This window comes from Nyctereutes procyonoides, unplaced genomic scaffold (assembly GCF_905146905.1).
Source record: "Nyctereutes procyonoides isolate TBG_1078 unplaced genomic scaffold, NYPRO_anot_genome, whole genome shotgun sequence".
In the NCBI taxonomy this organism is placed as follows: domain Eukaryota; kingdom Metazoa; phylum Chordata; class Mammalia; order Carnivora; family Canidae; genus Nyctereutes; species Nyctereutes procyonoides.
In genome coordinates this window covers 3,792,889-3,812,054 of record NW_026575051.1, presented here as the reverse complement: position 1 = coordinate 3,812,054, position 19,166 = coordinate 3,792,889, and the positions used below count along the sequence as shown (strand labels likewise).

The 19,166-nt window shown below is 57.3% G+C and overlaps 1 protein-coding gene across 4 annotated transcripts; it reads left to right on the top strand.

Moving 5' to 3' along the window:
- Nucleotides 1-1,817: 1,817 nt before the first annotated feature.
- On the top strand, nucleotides 1,818-18,674 carry SPDEF (SAM pointed domain containing ETS transcription factor). 4 transcript variants are annotated; one of them, XM_055330310.1, is made up of 7 exons: nucleotides 1,818-1,895; nucleotides 2,091-2,197; nucleotides 8,947-9,010; nucleotides 12,163-12,627; nucleotides 14,690-14,887; nucleotides 15,942-16,244; nucleotides 18,051-18,674. In XM_055330310.1, the coding sequence occupies exons 4-7, from the start codon at nucleotides 12,192-12,194 to the stop codon at nucleotides 18,227-18,229; spliced, it is 1,116 nt and encodes a 371-aa protein (XP_055186285.1). In that variant the 5' UTR covers nucleotides 1,818-1,895; nucleotides 2,091-2,197; nucleotides 8,947-9,010; nucleotides 12,163-12,191; the 3' UTR covers nucleotides 18,230-18,674. The 4 variants fall into 4 exon arrangements, with proteins under 4 accessions (XP_055186285.1, XP_055186286.1, XP_055186283.1 ...); XM_055330311.1 differs by having other exon boundaries at nucleotides 1,829-2,197; nucleotides 15,942-15,989; nucleotides 16,098-16,244; XM_055330308.1 differs by having other exon boundaries at nucleotides 1,829-2,197.
- Nucleotides 18,675-19,166: the final 492 nt, after the last annotated feature.

The window sequence follows — 19,166 nt, the reverse complement described above, 5'->3', positions numbered from 1 at the left end:
AAGGAAGGAAGGAAGGAAGGAAGGAAGAAAGAAAGAAAGAAAGAAAGAAAGAAAGAAAGAAAGAAAGAAAGAAAGAAAAAGAACGAGCATTTTTGGGGGTAGTCCTTGTACTTACCCATGTTATAGTACATATTTTATATATATGTATATAATATTATATATATATAATATGGTCAATATCATATTTCCTGAGTGTCAAGCAGCACCTAGTAGCTGCTTAATAATGAGCAGTGGTCATTATTACTACTGTGTCACAGTGCAGAGAAGGGCACAAGATTCTGCGAGACTGGAGAGGAAGGCTGCCTGCCAGGCAGGGGACTGGGGTATGAAAGGTATTCTGGAGGAGGTCCTGCCTGGGACGAAAGAGGTCTGTCTTTCTTTGTTTCTTTGTTTCTTTCGTTCTTTCTTTTTTCTTTTCTTTTTTAAAGATTTCATTTATTCATTCATGAGAGACACAGGGAGAGAGGCAGAGACACAGACAGAGGGAGAAGCAGGTTCCATGCAGGGAGCCCGACGTGGGACTCGATCCCAGATTCTGGGATCGCGCCCTGAGCCCAAGGCAGGCAGGTGCTCAACTGCTGAGCCACCCAGGCAGAGACAGGTCTTTCTTTTTATTGGCTCTGGTGGGCTGGGCTGGTGGCCCGTAGCCATTTTAGGTTTTTGCCTAAAGACCTATCTTTATCTCCAGCCCAGCCTGCTTCCACTTTTTTCTGGGGACTGACTATGGAAACATCCTTACCAAGATGCCAGTGACCGTAACAGCCAAGCACAGGGCTCTCCAGGATGAGGAGTCCAAGCAGATGCTGGAGAATTGGGGCCTCCGTTATGGTGAGAGGGCCAGTGCCGAAGGCCTTGGAATCTTTCTGCAGCCCCAGAATACTCTCACTGCGAGCAGCCACATGGTTCCTTTTGAAATCAGAAAACAACAGTGAGCATCATCTAAGATGCCCTCATCTGATAGAACGGGGGTAGTAGGGGCTTGGTGCCTTCCCAGGGTGATCCAAAGAAAGGAAGAGCCAGCCCCTGCCCTCCTGGGACATCCCGCAACCCACCTGGCAGGATGGGGAGGAAGTGGAGAGCTCCGCTCTGCGGTCCTCCTGGGACTCATGGAGGTGGAGGGGCCAAGCATGGGTACCTCCTCACCTGCATCCCTCAGAGGCTGTTGGAGAGCAAGCTGCTGCTGCCTGTCACCCCCACCCCCAGCTCTGGGCCTGGGGCAGTGAGCTTCCAATCCTTCCTGGGCACCACTGCACGCTAGACCTGCACCAGGCCCCGGGGGACACGGACAACACCGGCCCCACACGCAGTGAGTGGGCTCACGAGCTTCTGGTCCTTTTCCACAGGGTTCTCTGAAGTTCCCTCCATCCCAGGCCTGGAGAGCCAGATAGCACCTCCTCCAGGAAGCCCTCTCTGACTTGCCTTGCTGGGTGCTTCCGCAGACCTCCGTTGGAGAGGAGGCATGGGTGGCTCTGACTTTCCACAGAGCTTGCTTGTCTGTTCCCCAATCTTGGCTGTTCCCTCTCAGGGCCCTACCCCACGTCCCTCTAGATGTACCCCCTGTGCCTTGCACATACTAGATAAGCTCAGTAACTATGCATCAACTAATGAACATGAGTGTGTAAGTGAATGAATGAATGAATGAGTGAGTGGGCTGTCTAGCAGTGAGAATGTGGCTCCCCTATTGAGGAGAAGGAGGCCTGCAAGGGTTAACTAGGAGCCCGCCTGTGGTTTGAGGTAAGCAGGGAGCGTATTTGTTCAGGTAAATAAGGAAGGATTACTTATAATGGGAAATCAGGCCTGGCCAACTCTTCATCTCACGGCTGCTTGACTTCCTCCCAGCACATTCCTGCACTCTGCCCGTGTCCACACTGCCCTGAGCCCACCACAGCCTCCATGTAAGCCCCTTCAGCTAGGTCCTGCCACTGTGCCAACAGGTGGCCCTGGGGCTGGGGGCAGAGGGCTCCCTGCAGGGCACAAGGCCCTGGGATCTCAGAGGGCCACCCCTTGAGGGTGGCCAGGTCCCCAGCGGCCCACCCGAGCACCAGCTCTGCCCCCAGCCCTGCTGGCCTCCTGTCCCACTGGTCCCCCAGATGCCTGGCTGAACCCCAGCAGTGGCCCACGCTGCCTCCACCTTTTCCTGGCCTCCCCCGAGGTTGGCGCTGCAGTGGACGACTCCCTGGCACGAGGCAGCTAACGGGTGAGTCTGGTGGGAACACTGACTGCCTTGCGGGGGGTGTCCTCCTCGCAGCTGTGGGGAGGTGGGTGACGGGAGAGCAGGACTTGGAGGCATGGTCTGTGAGCTCAGAACTGGCCTCCCAGGCATTGCTGGCCCTCTGCTCTGGGTCCTTCACCCTCAGAAGCCCCTGCCCCTGCCACCCATCTGCCTCCCTGGGTGGACCCCAGAGCCTGCGTGAGCCCCCAAGGCCACACCTTGAGCCCGGCCTGTGCAGCCTGAGGGAGGCGGCTCTGCAGGTGCAGAGCCTCGGCCCCTAAGACACGGCCAGTTCTGCTTGGCTAGTAAAACACAGGCGACCTTTCTGCTCTGCCAGCTGCAGCTGCTCTGCCAAGGGAAGGGTCTGCCTGGGGCCAGGCCACTGTGTCCAGGGGCTTGCTGAGGCCTGGAGGCTAGGGGCCAAGCTCAGGCTGGGAGCAGCGGGGACAGGTCCAGGGCCAGGGCTTGGGCTGTGGCAGTGGTGGGTGCAGGACCCAGGTGGTCTGGGGAGCTGCAGAGCTAACCGCTGGGGGTTCAGGGACCCAGGGAAGCAAATGGCCTGTGGGCCCCAGTCTGAGCGCACTAGCAGGGAAATGGGATGTCCCTGAAGACCCCCCTTTCTAAGATTTGCCAGATGCCTTCTGTGGAGAGAGGGAAGTGACAGTGGTAATGATGGGATAGAGAGCTGAAGGATCTGGATGTTGGGGGGTCCCCCTGAAGCTGGACAAGGGGTGTGTATGTATGTGCATTCCTGTGTGTGTGTGTGTGTGTGTGTATGGGTATGTGCTTGCAGGTGCATGGGCATCTGTGTGTGTGTGTTGGGGAGTGGGCAGGCCCACTGCCTGTATGACAGTATGGCCTTTCTCCCTTTCCTTGGCCAAGGCTGGGACGAGGCCTCATTTCCTGCCCCCACCACCCCAATAAACAGCTTCACAGGAATCCCCAGTAAAGCTGCATCTCCCCAGGACCAGCTGCTCCACTGACTAACAAAACAAACAGGCATCAGGCTGCCCTGGGGCCTGAGGTGGCAGATGGGATGGGCAGGAGACTCCCCAGCATATGTGTGGACCTGTGCCAAGCCCTAGCCCAACTGGGGGTGGGGCTGGAGCCGAGGACTCCCAGCGTGGGGGCTCATTACCCCCAAACTTACAGACTCGGGGCCCTGGAAAGGTTGAGGTGTAGCAGAGATGCTCTCTCAGGATGGGGAGCCACCCTCTCCCTTGAGAAATGACAATAATTTCCTCTGCCCCAGGCACTATGGGGGGCCCCAGAGACCAAAACTCAGTCCCTCTTAGACCTGCTTGCTGTGAGTTAACCTGTGATAAAATGCCACTTATAAAATGAGATATAAATGAGATGCCATTCGATTTTCACAAGGACCCCCTGAATGAGACAGGGCCTCTCTGTCCACCAAGCTTGAGGGAGCAGGGTGGTCGCTCAGTTGGTGATCTAAAATTGCGATGTTGGCAATAAGCAGGAAAACCAGGAGAACCCACTTTTTACTACTGAGGTCAGTGCAGGTGTAAAGCTAATAGCCCTGAAACAATCAGAGCCCCATTTTTTCCTCAAGCGACTTGGTGAGGCTTGAGTGTAACCTGCAAAGTCGTTTCAGATTAACCTGCAGACAAAGATGCTCTGGGTGGAGGGCAAGAAGGGATGGGCTTAAGGCCCACGGTGTGTGACCTTGGCCAAGTCACTCTCCCTCCCTGTAGCCCTTGCCTGTGTAATGAGAAGGTTAGACAAGGTGGTCTCCTCCGTTAAAGGAGGCTTTCTTGGAAGGGATCATCTGGAGCTGGGTTTTGCAGGCTGTATAGGAGTTGGTGGAGGCTGGCTAGCTGGCTGGATTTGCCAGAGCTCGAAGATGTGTGCTTTCCCAGCCTTGACCCCTAGGCTCAGGTCTGGAGAGGCGGGCGGCTCTGGCTTTGGCTCTGGCTCCTCCTAGAGGCCAGAGAGGGGTGAGTGAGGCCAGTAGCTGCCCAAGACTGACCTAGAGGGCAGGATGACCTCAGGTAAGGCCCAGGCCTCCCTTATTGCCAACCTCAACTCCTCCCCAGGCTCCACCAACCATCACCCCCTACTTCTTCCTTTGTTACCCTCATTCCTCACCCCATTACCATTCCCTCTCCTCTTCCTACCCCATCCCCTCATCTGCTCCCAGGTGCCACCTTCCTGAATGATAAGCCCATCTCAGTTCACACGGAACTTTCATCCACCTTCATGCCCTCAATCTTTATAGCTCCTTAAAGCATGCTCTTGACAGCCCATTTAACAGACAGGATCACTGAGTCTCTGAGGAAGCCAAGTGACTTACACCAGTCCCAGAGCTAGAGGGCCAGGGGCTGGGGCTCAAACCTGGTTTGGGACCCTGCCCCCGCCCCACCCCCTCCCTTTCTTCACCCAACCCTGCACCCCAGCCTAGCCAGCAGCCTGTCAGGTAGAACCACTCTTCCCAAAGCAAACTTTGCACAAGCCGATTTGCCCTGGGCTCTTCCTGACATTTAATGCTGGGCTCCTTTCCCCTGCCTCGTTTGCATGATCCCTGCTCAGGAGGCGCCCCCTGCCAGATTCTCCTCTCCCACCTTTCAGCAGCTGAGTGGGGCCCCAGACTGGGGGAGGGTGAGCCTCCTCATCCCTCCTGACCTCTCCTCCCTAGCCAGGCACCTGAGTGTGACTCCGCTGGGGACCAGTCCGACCAGAGCCCACCCAGGATCTTCCAGACGGACAGTGAGGTCTCTCTGGCCACCACCAGAACTGAGGAGCCCTTCCTTCTCGCTCTAGCTCTGGAGTTCAGGAGAAGGGTCTGGGGGTGACTGCCCAGCTAGGGTCTCAGCACCTGGGACCAGTGACACTGGTGGGGGCCTAGGTCTCTCTGCTCTGGGGCAGCAGGTTCTTCCTGCCTCTGACTCCCACAGCCCCTGCCAGAGCTCTGGGCCTGAAGTGTCAGCACTTCAGTGCTGCTGGGGGTGTACCCCACACTGAGGGTCATATGTGACGCAAGAGGCAGCCTGGCGGGGGCCCTGCGGGTGAGGAGGCCGGACCAAGTCTCTCAGAGGCCCTGGACACCAACTCCAGAGGAGGCAGGGAGGAGACACGGCCACATCCTTCATTCTGCCCAAATGTTCCCCATGAACTATGTTTCTACTCGTCAAGGTAGCCCCTGGGATCCACCTCTGTTTCTCCACCATCCACCTTCCAAGCCAGGCTGAGGGGTGAGATGGGGACAGGGGATCGTAGAATCCAGACACCGTGGGGCTAGAAAAGCCCTGAGAGATGACTCACCCCTTCGGAGCACAGAAGAGGAGACCGGGGCCCAGAGGGCACCAAGCGCTGCCCAGGGCCTCACGTACAGTGCGAACAGAGCAGGACGGAGACCCACATTTCCAGTGGAGCAAACTCAAATACAGGGGAAAGCATGGTGCTGAGGCGGGTTCCTGCACCTCCAGGCTGCAGGCATCCGTGCCACCCAGGGCCCTCGTGGGGCTGGCATCTCCAAGGGGCTGGGTCAGTGGGTGGCCTCGGCAGTGGTGACAGGTGTGGGCAGCAGGGGAGACCTGAGGGGCTGGGAGGTGCCAAGTCACAGTACCATGTATAAAGAGAGAAGTGCTCAGTCCCCACGGACTCACGCCCGCATCTGTCAGGTGGGAGTAATAGTGGCTGCCCCACAGGATGGCTGTGACAGCCCAACGAAGGAGTTTACTCAGTTGGCCTTCACCTGGTCTCAGAAGGGGTTGCAAGCGATGTCAGTGAGGCGGCATGGATGGACACCAGCGGTGCTCGTGCAGCTGGAGCAAACGGCAGCCATAGCTCATACAAATGTGCCTTTGGGCTCCTGGCTGCCTGTGGGAACTATGGGAAAAGTAGACTAGACCAGATTTCCTTGAAGTTCCCTCGACCTTTCTGCTCCTGCCACCTGGCCCTGTGTCCCGACTCCCTACCCAGCCTCTGATTCCTATCTAGCCTCACCCCCACACCCCATTCTTTACACCCACCTCCTGGGCCCACTGACTGGCTCCACAAAGTGCACCCCCAAGGGAGCAGGGCTCCTGGACCGTCAGGCCAGTGGCCTGCACGTGTCTGGGATCTGAGGAGGTGAGAGAAAGTCAGGAGGCCTAGAAGAAACCTGCCTCCCCTGCTCCTACACTGAACCCAAGATAGGTGAGTTCTCCCCCAGCCACCGCCCACCCCCGCCGGACCCACCTCCCTTCTTCTTGCCTTGAAGACCCCAAGGGGCAGCAGGTGTGTGGGGATGGCCACAGTGGGGTGCTGGAGGAAGGCTGGAGCTGCCCGAGGTGTTGAGCCTGGACATCTTCCCGGGCAAGAAGGTCGCCTGTCCAGTGCAGAGAGGCGGTGCTCTGGACAGCGAAGCCTGGTCAGTAAGGAGGAGGCTGGGTAATTTTCTTGGGTCCAGCTTGTTTGAAGAGCAATTTCACAGGGCAAGGGGGCTGGGGGCCCCTGGAGGGCAGCAGGAGCATGGGAGGAGAAGTGAGGGGACAGTAGGAGGAGTGGAAGGTGAGAAGGTAGAGGGGAGAGGCAGGGAGGGTTCAGAGAAGCCGAACACAGTTGCTCAGGCAGGTCGTGAGCACTGGCCCCCGACTCCGGGCAGTCCCGGCTTCTCTCGCAGGTGCTGACTGGGGGCCTGGGGGGCCGGCCCCTGTGGCCCCTACCCACTCTGCCCTCCCACCGTCCCCAACTCCCTCATAAGGAGGCCCTTGCATGGAGAGGGAGGGGCTGCCAGCCAGGACCATGGCCGAGCAGTGAGGAAGCCTGAGGAGGGCTGCCCTGGTTGGTGGAGAAAGGCCAGCTCCGTGGTAGGCAATGTCACCCCCTGCCCCACCGACCCTCCCTTGGTGCTCTTCTCACTGGGGTCTGCAGCCAGGGTCCTCAGCTCAGGGCAGACTGAGGTTGGTCCCAGGATTGAGAGGGGCTTGAGGACATTTGTGCCACCCACAATCCCTCGCTGGGTAAGATCTGGGAGCCTGGACTGAACAGGGTATGGGAGACGGGCTCCAATCCTGTGACAGCCCAGGGCCTCAGTAAAGACCTCCTTGGTAACTGCATCTCCCTGAGGCTGTGCCTTCAAGAGATATCGGGGGATCTTTTGCTGATGCCAGGTCAGGGTGGGAGTGAGAACTCGGGAGGGAGGGGAGTTATAGGGCCACAGACCCGGCAGCGGCAAGGAACAGCTGCTATAAGTCTCTTAACTTGGGGTCCCTCTGCCCTCTCTCCTTGATCTGCCTTCCCGAGCGAGTGGGAGGTGCTGAGAGAAGGGGCCCCAAGGTGGCTAATCCCTCTGGCCGCTGCCCTGTCGATCTGGCCCTGTATTTGGGCCTTGGCCTCCACCAGCTGTTACCAAACTTTCTTTGTCTGAAGTCTGAGCCAGAGCCTCTGGGGCAGGAGGGAGCCAGGACATGCTGAGCCTTAATCCAGACATGTGGTTTAATCCAGAAGAGATCAACTCGAGGTTTCGGAGCTGAAGGCATTGCTCGGGAGACGGGCCGCACCTCGGGCCCAGCAGAGGCCGGTGGGAGGGCCAGGCCTGCCTTCTGAAGGCCCTGGACCTGGCAAACACAGAGGCTTGTCCCAGGGCCCCAGGCCTATGGAGCAGGGGCCTGAGGGTCAGCAGGGTCCCAGTTTGGTCCTAGTCTGCTGTGACTGTGGGCATGTCCTTTCCACTCTCAGATCCTCATTTTTCCCAGTGTACATGTGTCTTCTCGGGTGAATGGTCACCTGTGAACATAATCATGGCTAATTACGTGGCACAGATGGGGAGAGCTGGGAAGTCAGAGAAGGAACCTGCCACGGAGGGCTTCCTGGGAGAGGAGGGCTCTGGGCTGAATTTCCATGAGAGGGAAGGGGCATGCACTGGGCAGGGGGATGGCAGCACAAGAGAAAATAGCCACTTTGTACTCACAGCACTGAGGCCAGGGGGAAAATGCCATTGTCCTTAGAGCCTGGATATTGTTACGATGTCAGTCCATCCCTGGTTCTGGTCTAGACCCTGTCACTGACCAGCCAACAAATCCCTTCCCCATATGTGATCTATAAAATGATCACGTTAACGTATGGTCCTTCCAACTCTGATTATCTGGGCTGGAGAGGAGGTGGGCTTAGAGGTGGGTACCAGTCATCGGAATTGTGCAAGGCTGGCAATGGGGAGCTATGGGAGGTTCTTGAGCACAGGGGTGCCCAGTGAAGGAGTGTTAAAGGGGAAAGAGCTTGACGGTGGGGTAGATTGAGCAGCCAGGAGGTGGGAATGGACTTTAGAGGGTCAAGTTGCCCAGTCAAGAAGTGGGCAACTTGACCCTGGGAAAATGGACTGGCTGGAGCAGAAGCCTAAGAGGGAATGTGGTACAATGAGCAGAGCCTGCATGTGGCCAGCTGAGGACTTCAGGCAAGCTGTGTAAGATCTCTAAGCCTCACTGTTCCCACCTATGAAACAGGCCCACGTCCCCCCAGGGTTGTGGGTAGTTAGGGGGATGTGGGCATGAATGCTTGGGACATAGGATGTACACACTGAGTAGTTCGCTCTTCCCTCCCGAGTCCAACCCTGGAGCCTGCAGGGGACTCCAGACTAGCAGGCTAGGCACATAAACCCCTGGCTCCCTGTCCAGTAAACCAAAATCCCCCCAGATGTGGGCTGCTGGGGTCAGAGCATTCCCCACCACCTCCCCACTTATAGACAGTCAAATCTTTCCTCCCACCGCATGGTTAATTGTTGACCTATTTTTCAGCAGGGAGGTATCGGGAGCCGGGATCAAGCCTTGGTTGGAAGCAGGTGCCTTGGCATTTAGGAGCAAGGTGAGGGGAAGCCGGACTGTGGAGTGGGGAGGAGGAGGGAATTCTGTGCAGGTGAAGAAGCCCTGGGCCAGGAGTCCAAAGGCCCGGATACAAATCCCTTAGTCCTCTGCACCTTCACTCCCCTCTCCACGGAACAGGAATGTGAAGAAGGCCCGGGCTGCTTCTCTCAGGGAGGCACGCTCACTGCGTGTCAGGGATGTGTCATCACATCCCTGCCTAGCAAATGCTGCCACCTGCCCTGCCCATTCATCCTCACTGACCCCCTCATGCCGCTGTGCCCCGAAACACAGCAGCCGCCTCCCATCCTACCTGTGGCTGTGGCCAAGCAAACAGGAGTGCCATGAGGGAAGCAAGTTCTCCTGCTTCTTGGATAAGCTTCCGTCTCCCTGGCATATGGCCCAGAGTGCTGGCAGAGACTGTCCTAACGTGGCAGGCCTGGGAGTTCTGGGGACGTGGATGGGGCAGGAGGCAGGTAGGGGTGATGAGGAAGGGGTGGGAGACAGAGAGGGGGCTCTCCTGGGGTGGGGCCTCCTGGGGGTAGGGCGTGGGCACAGGCCAGGGTGGGGACCCAGGAGCAGAGCGGGCCGTTGGCACTGCCTGGGTAAATAATGTTGGGCTCACAGAACACATGTGTGTTTGCACAGAAGGCCTTGAAATGATTCCAGGCCTGCCCTCTGTCCCCCGCAATCCCAGCCCCCCTCCTTCCCTGCTCACCCTACCCCACCCTGACCTTTCCTTCCTTGTCACTTGAAGGAGCCCTTGAAAGGGAGAATCGAAATCAAAGGGAACACCCTTCTCTCTTGCTGGCATTCTCTCTGCCACAGGAAACTACAGGGCTGCCATGTAAAGTTAGGAAAGTTGGCTACTGCACAGGGAGGGGACAAGGGGGAGTTGAAATGCCCCTTGAGCTCCATTCACCAAACTGCTATCCAGAGAGAAAGATCGCTGTTTGCTGAGATATTTGAAGGTGTGGAAGGGGCTAGCTGCAGCCCTAGAGAAGCCAGAAGTATCTTCCCAGCTGGATTCTTTAGGGCAAACACACACCGAAACTAAGTGGGTCAGTACCATGGGGTGCCTTGCAATGGGCCAGGGAGCCCCCTCTCTGTCCCAGTGTGGCACCATAAATGCTCCCAGTAGAGCCTACCAGTCCTTTGGTTAAAGCCTCTCCCTTTTACTGGCCAGATGCCTCTGAAGCAGCAATTCTCAAATGGGAACGTGTGTTAGGATCACCCACAAGCCCCACTGAAATGCATTGCTGGGCTTCCCTGAGCTTCTGATCCTGTAGCTCCCAGACAGGCCTAAGAATTTGCATTTTTACCAAGTTTCCAGGTGGTATTGTTGTTCCTGGTCCAAGGCACCACGTCATGAGAAACACGGCTTTAGTTTGTTTCCTCTAGTTAAGAGTCACTCATGGTTTGTCTCCCTCTCTGATGACTTCCCATCCAGTTTTCCCTCCCTTCCTCTATGACCCTCTGCGCTGTCACTGGGGGGTGCTGGAGGGGAGGGGGGAGGGGGTAACTGGGTGATGGGCATTAAGGAGGGCACGTGCTGTGATGAGCACTGGGTGTTACACACACCCGATGGATTACTGAACTCTAAATCTGAACTAATGATGTACTATATATTGGCTCATTGAATTTAAATTAAAAACAGAAAAATGGAGGAAAAGAGAAAGAAACACGGCTTTAAGAACACACGTTGACTTGCCCTTAACAGGTTTATCTGCTCCTTTTGTCCCTACTGGTTTTATTGGGAGCCTATTGATAACCTTCCACTGGGATTTATTCTGGAGTCCCAGGCCCACAGGTCCCCGAAATAGTCCCAGAAACCCTGGTGTGATGGTGTATGTACATCCCCTGGGTCCCTTGCCTCTCCTGAGCCACCTACCCTAATATGGGGTTCAAAGAAAGAGGGCTCAGAGGCAAAGCAGAGCCTGCATGACCGATGGGGAAAGAGGCCTTTAGCTCCTGTGTTGTGGTGCCCCCCTGGGGGCCTTGGGACAGCAGGAGGAGTGGGTGTCTGAGAGGGAGGGAGAGAGAGAGAGAGAGTGAGTGAGTGAAGGAGCAGGAAGGAAGGGAGGCAGAGGGAGAAGCAGACTGCTCCCTGAGCAGGGAGCTGAGGGATGTGGGTCCCAATCCCAGGACTCCTGGATCATGACCTGAGTCGAAGGCAGCCGCTTAACCAATTGAGCTATCCAGGTGCCCCAAGAGTGGGTGTCTGAATCGCTGGGGGCCTCTGTGGCTCCCCAGACCATGGCCCTCTAACCACACCTGACCTCCTCCTCTCCCACTCTCACTCTGCACCCCTACCAGCACCCCCTCCTCCAGCCCACCTGTAGGTCCTCAGCCCTCATTCCTCCAGCACAAGGGGAAAGGAGAGGGCCCTGGGAGCCAGGAGGGCCGGGGGCAGCATCTTTGGGGAGGATGAGGTGGGATGGGGGCCAGAAAGTCCTCTTGGGTTGGTGTGGTGTTATTCAGGGACTACCTCAGAGGTGTTTAGCTGGAAATGTATCCGCCCCCCAGATGGCCCTGTGGGAGGGGAAGGGGCCGGCTTCCCCGACTGGTGAGAAGATGCTAACCTGTCACACCCCTCTCTTGCTCCTTTCTTCCTTCACCTGACAGGAAGGTGATGGTGACCTTCTCCCTTCTCTATCCTCTTTAAGGAAGAATAAAAGAACACAAACTCTGCTACAGCGAGACAGATTTAGGTTAGCTCTCAGTAGGAACTTCCTCCACAGAGTGGTGGACTGGGATCTGGGCCGGGGCTGGACATTAAAGACTCCTTGTCCAGGCCTCAGTTTGCTCATCTACTGAATGGGGCTAATCATGCCTTCCACGGTGAGGATTCAGTCAGGCCAAGAACCTCAGAAGGTGTCTAAGGCACACCACATGCATAAAGATTCGCTGCTTCCAACCAAGCTGGCTTCCTTGGGGACTGAGGGAGCTGTCTGCTTAGACCTCACTGTCTTTCCCAGCCAGAAGCCGATCCGCCCAGCCCTGTCCTAACTGCCCAATGACCCGGAAGCCCCAGCTCTCTCTCCCAGGCCTGGCCACTGCCCACTGGGCCCCTCATCCCCGTAACCAGCTTAGTGGCCCCCAGGGGGATGGGGAAGCAGCCAGAGCCTGATTCTCTGTTCTCTCTTACTTCTGTAGACACAGCTACTGGCCCAAGCGACAGCGGCATGGGCAGCGCCAGCCCCGGCCTGAGCAGCGTGTCCCCCAGCCGCCTCCTGCTGCCCCCTGACACCTTGCTGCGGACAGGCCTGGAAAAGGCGGCCGTGGGGGCAGTGGCCCCTGAGAGACGGGACTGGAGCCCCAGCCCACCTGCCACACCTGAGCAGGGCCTGTCCACCTTCTACCTCTCCTACTTTGACATGCTGTACCCTGAGGACAGTAGCTGGGCCGCCAAGGGCCCCGGGGCCAGCGCTCGGGAGGAGCCATCTGAGGACCCTGAGCAGTGCCCGGTCATCGACAGCCAAGCTCCTGGGGGCAGCCTGGACTTGGCACCGGGGGGGCTGACCCTGGAGGAGCACTCCCTGGAGCAGGTGCAGTCCATGGTGGTGGGCGAGGTGCTTAAGGACATCGAGACAGCCTGTAAGCTGCTCAACATCACTGCAGGTGAGCCCTCCCGCGGGCCCGCCTCCTAGGGGGGGCACAAGCAGGGCTGATGTCACAAGGGGGGGGCGAAGGTACTGCCTGCAGCACTCTGGTCACCCCTGGGCCTGCATCCACAGCCCCAGGGATGCTGTTGATTCTGCACATACAGTCAGCCCATAGCACCTAACAGTTGTGAGCCTAGGAAGGTTGGACCCTCTCTGAGCCCCGACTACGGGAGGCAGGGAATCCGAGCTCTACACCATCTGGCCCACCACGTCCCCGTGGACACCTCTCCATGCTCTCCTCATTTCCTCTGCTCCAGCCACACCTGCTCTTTGCTGTTCCCATGACATTCATACCTCAGGACCTTTGCATCTCCCTGTCTCTCAATCTAAAATGCTCTTCCTCCAAATATTTACTGGGCTCGTGCCTTGCCTGTTTTGACGAGGCTTTCCCTGACACCTCTCTTGAAATTATGTCCATAACCCCAGATCTTATTCTTCCTACCTGCCTTTTTCCCCTCATCACATGAACTAATACCCTGCATATTTTATTGATTTATTGTATTTGCTGTCTGTCTCCCCCACTGGAATGTACACACCCCAAGGGCAGGGATTTTCATTTGTTTTGTTCACTGCCCAGTTCCATATACCCAGTTCCTAGGAAGGCACCTGGCACATCACAGATGCTCAATAAATAGTAACTTCTTAATATGCCAGGCCCTGCTGTAGCATGGGGGAGTTGAGCGGTGAACGCAACACAAAAGCTCCCTTCCTTCGTGACATGCCAGTGAGGGAAATGGATCATAGATACGTAGATGAATGTGTCCCTGGTCTGGTAGTGAGGAGAGCTCTGATGAGGGGGGGGACTTCAGGGGTCCAGGCACATGTGTGTCTGAGGGACCCGGAAGATGTGGATATGGTGCTGACTCTGTGGATCGAGGGGCTGCTGGGTCTCCAGACCCCTGTTCACGCATCATCTCTCCAGCTTTGGGCAGGCCTGACCCATCTCCGGGGATGCTGGGTCCTGGTGTCTGGGCATCGCCATCTCGTGCTGCTTTCATACAGAAAAGTCCTCAGGGGTCCCCCAGGTTCAGCCCCTCCCCATCGGAGTCATCGGGCCCCGGGCCCTCCTGCCATCCATCCCAGCTGGTGTTCCCCCTCTGAAGCGGCTACTGCCCTCCTCTACCAGTTACCCAATGCCCATGCCAGCTCCCAACCCTGGAGATTTTCCCACACAGGGAGAGGGAAGGGCCTGCCCTCGAACAATGAGGACAGAAACAAATTGCTTTGACCCTGGGAAGGAAAATGGGTTTATTAAGTGAGGGCAGCCCAGCCTGCAGGTCACTGAGCTGGGGCACCAGCTAAGACCACGGTGTCCACTTGGAGGCCCATTGTGACCATGCCCATCAGCCTGGCCTCCTCCCCGTGTGCCCTGCCAGGCTCAGCCCAGAGTAGCTCCCCAGGAAGACACCCAGGACCTAGCCAGTGACTCTCTTCCTGGCCTCTGAGGCCTATAGCTGCCCCATGATCACTTGATGTCCTGCCATTCATTCATGCAGTGTAGATACACTGAGAAGCTACTATGCACACCATAGGACTAGGGGCTAGAGCTCTCTGTGCCTCAGTTTCCTCATCTGTAAAATACAGCAGGGGTTAGGGGTTGGGGTTATAGGACTACTTCCTAGTCAGGTTTTCTGGCTCCTTGAAGGGTTTGGGGAAAGCAAGAGGCAGCTGGAAGATAAGCTTAGGTGTCTCTGGTTTAACTCTCCCCTCCAGGGCTGGGGCTTCCTGAAAGATCCTTTGGAGGGACTGCAAGGGTGGGAAGAACCTGAGGTCCCAGTGAGGTGGGGTCATGCAGAGGCCCCAGGCTGCCCTGCCATGAGCCAAGTTTGCCTTTAGGGCCTCTGTCCTTTCACCCTCCTCCACGGGGTTCCTCAAGGTCCTGTCTGGCCTGGCCCCTTCTCATCCCAGAAGCAAGTGGTCCTGGCCACAGGCTGCTTCCAGTTCCCACAGGCACCCCACCAGAGGTGGGGTGGTGCCCTCAAGTAGCTCGTGGAACTGAGGGAGTATCTCTTGCCCAGACCCTGTGGACTGGAGCCCTGGCAACGTGCAGAAGTGGCTCCTGTGGACGGAGCACCAGTACCGGCTGCCGCCTGTGGGCAAGGCCTTCCAGGAGCTGGGGGGCAAGGAGCTGTGTGCCATGTCAGAGGAGCAGTTCCGCCAGCGCTCACCTCTGGGTGGGGACGTGCTGCACGCCCACCTGGACATCTGGAAGTCAGGTGGGACATGGCCTGGGGGAGACAAGCTCCTTCCAAGCCCCAAGCCAGGGACACCGAGGGGGATGCTTAGGCCAGGATGCCAGCCGGGCTTGCTCTCTGCTGGGGCCACAACCCTTGGTCCCAGTCTGGGCTCAGCCCCACTTGCACCTGCCTGCCTGGATCCTGGGCTAACTCACCAGCCCTGACCCTCTCCCAGCCCTGGTCAAGCCCACAGAACTTAGGGCAGAGTACATGGGAAGTTAAAAGGTAGGAGTTTAAAAAAAAAAAAAGGTAGGAGTTAAATGGGGGGGACATGGATGCATAGCTGATGGAGACCGTGGATACTATGAGGTCCTTCTTTGTCCTTTTAAAAAAAAGTTTTGCTTTGCGTTGTTTCTCATTAAAGAAATAATGAGGTAGTACACGTGCATGATTTCCAAGAAGACCACAGTGAAAATAGTACCATGAAAAATAATCTTGGTCACTCGTGACCCCCAGACCCCCTTCCTAGAGGCAAGCACAGTCCGCAGTTTCTTGCGCACCTTGCTGGGGAGAGTCCACACATGCACAAAGAGATATACATGTGTGTTTTTCACCCGTTTTAACACGAATAGCACCAGAGTATCACACCAGTCTGCGGGTCTGCTCTCGGTGCATCTCGGATCTTGTTCCCCCATCAGCATCTCTACAGCCGCCCTATTTTTAATGACTGCGTGCCAACTCCTTAACCCTTGAATTGTCTGGCATCCCACTGTGTGCCCTACACAGAGCCAGTGCTGGGAGGAAGTGAGTCAAGGCCCCTGCCCTTAGGGACCTGGGATGAATAAAGGCCTACCCACCCACTCGTAGAGACCGGTAGAGACCACTGTCCTGCCCAGCCCAGTGGCCAGCAGGGTAGCAGCAGTCAGTGCCCGGCTAAGAGCCTGGTGGGGATGGGGACAGAAGCTGGCTGCCTCCGTGCCCCCTTGCTTGGCCACAGAGGGGCGTTTCTGCAGGCCCCACAGTCCCACCCAAGCCCCCTCCAACACCCTTGGGGTCAGCCCCGGGTCTCTAGCCTTCTCTCCCTGCCCTGCAGCGGCCTGGATGAAAGAGCGGACTTCTCCTGGGACCGTTCACTACTGCGGTGAGCCAGGGCTGCCAGGGAGGGGCCGGGGCCGGGGCCGGGCTGGAGGGCTGGCTGCGCCCGAAGCAGGGGGCCCCCCATTCATCGCCTCCCCCGCCGGCTGCCCAGCCTCGACCAGCGAGGACAGCTGGACCGACAGCGAGGTGGACTCCTCGTGCTCCGGGCAGCCCATCCACCTGTGGCAGTTTCTCAAGGAGCTGCTGCTCAAGCCGCACAGCTACGGCCGCTTCATCCGGTGGCTCAACAAAGAGAAGGGTGAGCCACGGGGAACAGGCCTCAGGGGGCTGGCGGGGACCTGCTGGCCTCCTACCAGGTGCCAGGCCCGGGGGGGCTGGGGGCAGGCCGAGGGGTCTGGACACCCACTCCACACGGTGCCCGGGCCACACTCAGGGGTTTGAACTTGGCTGAGAACTGGACACGGTCCCCGCCTTCAACACTGTAGCTTCACCGGGGAGCCGGATGGGGTCCAATGAGAAGCCCGATAGGAGCCGCAAACGCAGCCTCAGGCTTCCAAGTAACCACGTCACGTTATCAGACTTTTTTAAAAGGCGGCTTTAATTTTGAGAACACTTTTATTTAATCTGATATTAACCGTTATTAAAATGTCAACATATAATTAATCGAAAATTATCAATGAGGTATTTTTATTAAGTCTTCAAAATCTGGTGTGTATTTTACACTTAGACCACATCTCAGTTTGGACTTGCTACACTTCAAGTGCTCAAGGCCACATATGGCTAGTGGTTGTCTCATTGGACAGGACCAGGTGGGGTGTGTGTGTATGTGTGTGTGTGCGTGTGTTGGAAAAAACTCCAAGACAAGGAACCTGGGTTTTAGACCCCATCCTGTCATCTGTAGCTGTGGGTACCGGGACCTCAGTCTTCTTATCTTAAAATGGACTGGGTTCACTCATCCAACAACCTCTCCTTGAGTACCTCCTCCGTCCACACTTGCCCAGGCAACATTTATGGACAATCAGTGTCCTGACGGTAGAGGGAAGATTCCGCTGCACCCTATCCTGGAGGGACTTGCAGCGTGGTAGGAGAGCTAGCAGTGAAATGAGCTGGCCTGCAGAGCATGTCGGCGGTGGGGCCAGCTGTGCCTTGGTCCAGGAGGATTTCACGGGGGAGGTGACAGGCTGAGTGTGAAGGACGCACAGGGCTAGAGGAGGTGGAAAGAAGTTCCTGCACAAGGGGCGGTAGCCCTCATGTATAGTTGAGACTTAATGTGAGCCGGTCCTCTGGGAGACAGTTCCATGGTAGACTTCTAGGGAAAGATCAGGGAGGGCAGGGTGGTCTGGGAAGGCTTCCTGGAGGGGGTGTCCTGGCCTGGGTTGGCAGGAGAACTGGGGTGTTAACAGTGTAATGGTTCCTCTCTGGGGGCACTTCCTTCAGCCTCCCCTGTAAGCTCTTTCTGTCACCATTCCACGAATGGTAGTTGCTAAGACCCCCTCCAATGACTGGATAAAGGGGCCTCAGAATAGCTTCCAAAGGTAGAAGAGGGCAGAACCAGTCTTCGAACCCAGTTCAGCCTGGCTCAAATCCACGGCTTCCTCTGCCTCCTCGGAATCAATCTTACCAGATAGGGCTGTGCTGGCTTAAGTGGCTGAGGATGGCCAAGAGCTCTTTTGGGCTTAGAAACTGCTGGTGAAAGTGGCCGGGGTGGGGGTGGAGGTGGGGATGACCTTGAAAAAGGAGCTGTGGCCACAGCTCAGAGCCCCCCAGGGCTTCTGAATGGTTGTGCGAACCCCACAGGAGGAGCAGAGGCTGGCACGGGCCACGCCTCGAGGACCCCAAATAACCCACTACCGTACACAGGCTCACCCTGCACCCAGGAGGTCTGTGACTCCATGGTATCACTTGCCACTTATTGGGGCCTGTGATGCACTCTGCACAGAGAGCCTCCAACCCTCACCATAACCTTGGGTATAGGTACTGCGGCCCCCACAGCCTGGCCCTTGCTTCCAACTGACACCGGCCCCCTTGACTTTCTGAGTCTGACCTGTTGGTTTTGGTCTTTTGCCCGCCCCTGGCTCTGTCTCTGGGATCCCTGCTCCCTCAGGCATCTTCAAGATTGAGGACTCTGCCCAGGTGGCCCGGCTATGGGGCATCCGCAAGAACAGGCCCGCCATGAACTACGACAAGCTGAGCCGCTCCATCCGCCAGTATTACAAGAAGGGCATCATCCGGAAGCCAGACATCTCCCAACGCCTCGTCTACCAGTTCGTGCACCCCATCTGAGGGCTGCGGGCCAGGCCCTGGGCCTGAAACTCGCCCTTGCCAGTGCCCCCTCCTGCCTGCCCCTGCCTCTGCCAGACCCTGAGCTGAGGGCAGTCTGCTGGCATCGGAGCCCAAGGTCAGGGAGGGGACAGCCCACTGCTCCCAGGGGTTTAAGTGAGCTCTCAGGGGCCCAAGGGACCCCAGGGTGGGGGTGCATCCCCCTCAGGCCTGACTGCTCGTGTGCCCAGTCCACTGGAGGATGGAAGGAACCAGGGAAGGCCGTCCCTCCACCCCAACCTCTGACCCCAGAACGTCCAGAGCAGAGCCAACGGAACAGCAGTGACTTAGCCAAGGCCACTCACAGTCCGGTGCTCCCTGCCACCCATTCTGCACCATGCTTGCCATGGTGCTAGGACACCTCTGCACCCCTGGGTTGGGGAGCCAAGGGTGCTTCTGGGAACGGGTAATAAAGATACTAGAAAACCAATGTGGCCTCCGGTGTCTGCAGCAAGTGAGTGGCACAGCCCTGAGGCCACCAATGCTCAAAGTGGTTATGGTCACAGTGGCCTGGGAGTGGTCAAAGGAGGCTTCCTGGGGGAAGCCACATTGAGCTGAGCCTACCAGGAAAGGGATAATTGATCGGTAGAAGCTGTGGGAGAGGCAGTGAGCCCTCAAGGCCAAGGAGGGGCTGGAATGGCCCACATGTCCTCCCCTCCAGGTGCAGGCCAGGGCTCTCTGCCTGAAGTGGCCAGGGTGCTAACCCTCTTTCGAGGGGACCCTGAACCCTGGGGGCTCTGGATGGGGCAGCAGGGGTGCAGGAGTGGGTGAGCACTTCAGCCTCCTGCCTGGGACCCTGGCTCTGCAGCAAAAGGGGTGGAGGAAGGGTTGGCTTGTCTGCAGTGTCCCTTTCTTTTTCCTTTTTTTAAGATTTATTTATTTATGATAGACATAGAGAGAG

Bases quoted from the DNA above. Each gene is read 5' to 3' on its own strand.
- SPDEF (XM_055330310.1), top strand. From the start codon at position 12,192: ATGGGCAGCGCCAGCCCCGGCCTGAGCAGCGTGTCCCCCAGCCGCCTC. The intron at 14,888-15,941 runs GTGGGACATGGC...CCTGCCCTGCAG, and splicing joins CCTGGACATCTGGAAGTCAG to CGGCCTGGATGAAAGAGCGG. The intron at 16,245-18,050 runs GTGAGCCACGGG...CTGCTCCCTCAG, and splicing joins GTGGCTCAACAAAGAGAAGG to GCATCTTCAAGATTGAGGAC.